The 3,875-nt window shown below is 41.0% G+C and overlaps 1 protein-coding gene across 1 annotated transcript; it reads right to left on the bottom strand.

Annotated features, from left to right (window-relative positions):
* Window positions 1–4: 4 nt before the first annotated feature.
* On the bottom strand, window positions 5–3,013 carry LOC138197249 (P2Y purinoceptor 2-like). Its single transcript, XM_069147935.1, has 4 exons — window positions 2,283–3,013; window positions 1,583–1,751; window positions 935–1,268; window positions 5–846 (listed from the first exon to the last, which is right to left on the bottom strand). The coding sequence occupies exons 1-4, from the start codon at window positions 2,617–2,619 to the stop codon at window positions 652–654; spliced, it is 1,035 nt and encodes a 344-aa protein (XP_069004036.1). The 5' UTR covers window positions 2,620–3,013; the 3' UTR covers window positions 5–651.
* Between the last annotated feature and the right edge of the window lie 862 nt (window positions 3,014–3,875).

Genomic DNA, 3,875 nt, shown 5'->3' on the forward strand with positions numbered 1-3,875 from the left:
AGCATATGGTAAAAAATAAAATGTATTTCTTTATTACAACATGATTTTAACTTCCTTCACATTTTGAGACTCAATGTGACGCACACACACACACACACACACTACTGCAGGACATTCAAAACAAGCCTTAAAAGTCACAATGTTGCTGAAACCCAACAGGAACACAGACATGTCTGTCCTCTGTCCAATATGTCCCTCAGAGAAAGGTGAGCTGAACACAGTCTACCTGTTCCTATGCAAACATGCAAACATCAGGTGCAGGAGCTGTCTGGTAAAACGGTTGACAAAAAAACCCTAACAACAAACAAACCTGTGAACCACTATGTAAATATATATAATGTATAATATAATATGAATGTATATCTAAATAAAGACTATGTGCAGTAGATGTGCACTGAAACCCCTGAAGGTATGTTATAAAAGAGAACAATTGTTTTTACTTCAGAAAAACATGTTAAATTAATTCCTGCTTGAAATCACTCGTAATTCTTCCAATTGTTGCAACCTTTGGAAGTCCTGTTGTTGTTGTTGTGGTCAACGTTTAAGACAAAATGTGCTCTCTGGAAGCTGTAATGGGTGGCGTGGGAGGAGAGGCCAACAACAATGACGTTACTTATCCTCCAAACAAGAGAGATACTTTCAGGTGCTGGATCAGAGTTGTGTTGTCATGTGTTGGCTCACACCTGTTGGTTTCATTGAAGACAGATTGCTCTTCTTGGTTAGATTGTCGCGAACGTCCTGCCCAGCCAGGAAGTAAAGGATGGGGTCCAAACAGCTGTTGGCGCTGGCTAAAGGTCGTGTCACCTTGTAGGCCACACTGGAGGCCTCCAGTAAACCACAACTAAGCTGGTGGATATATCAAAATGTCACACAGTGAGCTTTCAAAGTCGCCATAACACGTTTATTATCAACAAAAAAAGAAGCTCGTCCTCACCTGCGCTGGATCGATCTGCCGCAGGTATCTAAAAGAGTAGTAAAGACTCCTGGTGAGGTGGAAAGGGAGGAAACACAGCATGAACGCTGCCAGCACGATGATGATCATCTTCACTGACTTCTGCTTGGTTCGTTGGGTTGTCAGGCCTCCCCTCTCCCCTTCAGACACCCAGCCAGACTCTAGCAGCTTCCGCACCATGAGGCCGTAGCAAACCATCACCACCATGAAGGGCAAGGCGAACATGAGCACTGACACGACTGAGCTGTACACCAGGAAGTCATCAAAAAGCTCTGGGCTGGTGGTGTCGTAGCAGATTCGCTCAGTGGCCACATCCCTGTGAAGGACATGGCAGATTACAACTGTCAAGGATTTTCAAATGGTACGGCCTGGTTTGACACTGATCCAGAGTAAAGCGATAGGACGATGGAACAAAGGGCAGTAAATGGAAATTGGTTTGCCAACAGGTTGATTGTTCATTTAAATGCATTTCATTACTGCAGCCTAAGATAAGGCACTTGGCAAAATTGATGTGCCACAAAAGTCAATAGTGCACAATTAAACACAATTAGAGGCATTCTCAGTAAATGAAAGCAATAAAGACAGACTGACAGCTACAAAGAAAAATAAAGTTACATAGATGTAAATCACCTAGTTCTTGAAAAGTGGAGAACAGGTGCCTGGCACAATAAAACACAGACCCACACGGCCGCGGACACCCGCTTGGCCCGTTGAGCGCTGACCCAGCTGCGGGAGCGGACTGGATAGCAGATGCCAACGAACCGATGCAGACTGATGCAGCACAGGAACAGAATGGAACCTGTCAGAGTAACGTATATGTTTGATATGTTTTGTTCATACTGTAATGAGAATCATTTACATCCTGTCATTATTTTATTTACTATCATCCCGTATTATACGATATCCTACCCTTCTTTTACTGTATTATACAAATTTGTTATTTGGTGTCATCATCATATTGTGAGATATTATGTTGCATAGTGTACAATATTATTAATACTTGTATTGTTTTACATAGTATTATTCACTCTGTAGTGTCACTTTTTGTCACTGTGTCCTTTAAAGCCATATTACATCATAATTTATTGTTTAAATGTCTTTATATTGTACTATATTCAAGTGCATGGCTTTATACCATTCATTAGTCTAAATTATATCATTTCATATCTGATGTCACATTGCATATTTTTACACATATTGTATGTCATATCTTATTGTATCATATTGTAATGTATCATTATATATTGTCTTGCACTATATCAAACACTGGTACTATTAGATAAACTCTGCTGTTGTAGTGTTTGGTGTGGGTCTGTAGCCAGAACAGTACCATATAAATTGGCATAAAACAGGAAGCGTATAATCTTGCAGAACGGTTCACTGAATGGCCAGTCGTTCTCATCGGCGTAGTAGAAGATGAGGAAGGGCAGAGTGAAGATGTAGAGCGTGTCGCACATCGTCAGGTTGAACATGTAGATAGTGGAGGGCGTCCAGCGCTTTGTGCGGAACACAATCACATACAACGCTGTGCCATTCAGCACCAGGCCAATCACAAAGACCAGGGCGTAGCTGACCGGAAGGAGAATGTATTTAAAATCCTCATTAAATTGACAGTGGAAGGCACTGTAATTGGTTTGGCTGGTCTGGTTGATGTCAAAGGTGGCCATCTTGATTGTAAGAACACCTGAAAGAAAGATTTGTACAAAGAAAGAGATGATGAATATGCTGCATTTTACTCTTAAAGTGTTCTACAACCATGACTACACACAAAAAGAATGTGTTGACACAGGAAATGGGTTTGATTCTACTGAAGTGATGTCATCCTGTGTTTTAGGATGTCCACCCTCTTTGGCATGCTTCAGCAGCACAGTCCAGTATAAGTCATGTCAAATTTACACAATCCAACTTGAGTCAGGCCGTTTAAATGTCACAGAGAGTAAACCATTGTAATGGTGACTTCCTTTAATCGCCTTATTCTTTTTGAGTGGGTTGTTGAGTAAATGAGAGTGGAGAATGGTGCCACTCATATTAAATCATTACTGATTATTATACGGTATCCTAAACCCTTTTCCTGGGTGCAAATATGAATCAGTGGCATAAAAATTAGGCCAGATGTGGATTTTATGGCTCTGGTATGAAACATATGTACTGTATACAGTATGTGTGTCACTGTTCCACTACCTGGCCCAACAGATTCATCCAACGACACATCGCTACGTCTTGACGTCTCTGAAATATATATTGGTGACACTGATTCACCCCGAGTTGTTTTGGTAGCAACAACTTTTTACAAAATGTCTCGTGCAGCTGTGTGGTCGGAAAGACAGAGGAATAACTTTTAACTCAAAACAGAACCTGTTTTGAGATCCTTTTCGAACTTGTCTTTCAGCTTTACTCACTGACAGGCAAAGTACATAATTTGCTCATAACTTCAGCCCCTTATTTTCTGTTTATCTGACAAGCTCAAGTCATGTAATAAGCCAGAAAAATCATGCCTTAAATGATGTACAGTAGTAGATGCCAGACTTACTAGTTTCTCAGCTGACTGATAAATTAACCTAAAGCTCTTTTCCCCCTCCTTTTCTTTCCGATACTATTTTCTCTTGATCAAGAACATTGCCTCATGCTCGCTCTGAACCCTTCGCTCTCTCCCTGCTCTCTTCAAAAAGAACTGCAGATGAAATTTAACAGACAACAATATCCATGACACCCTTAGAACACAAGTTTACTTACACTACCACGCTGATTGCCCTGTGAAGTATATCCCCAGAATGTTGTTTATGGCTCACTACATACCGAAGATACCTGAGCTGGATGTAGTTAAGGTGTGTGCTTGTTTGACAAGCTACAGCCTGTACATACAGCGTGAGCAGTTGGGCCCTGGTGGTCAGATGTGAACTGTATTTCAGTCATATTGACAATG

The sequence above is a fragment of the Embiotoca jacksoni genome, unplaced genomic scaffold, assembly GCF_022577435.1.
Source record: "Embiotoca jacksoni isolate LCO1_2020_lvr unplaced genomic scaffold, fEmbJac1.0.p SCAF_14, whole genome shotgun sequence".
Taxonomy (NCBI): Eukaryota; Metazoa; Chordata; class Actinopteri; family Embiotocidae; genus Embiotoca; species Embiotoca jacksoni.

Coding starts and splice junctions, on each gene's coding strand:
- LOC138197249 (XM_069147935.1), bottom strand. CDS start 2,619: ATGGCCACCTTTGACATCAACCAGACCAGCCAAACCAATTACAGTGCC. Junction 1,752..2,282: donor GTTTTATGCCAATTTATATG/GTACTGTTCTGG, acceptor TTACTCTGACAG/GTTCCATTCTGTTCCTGTGC. Junction 1,269..1,582: donor CTCCACTTTTCAAGAACTAG/GTGATTTACATC, acceptor TGTCCTTCACAG/GGATGTGGCCACTGAGCGAA.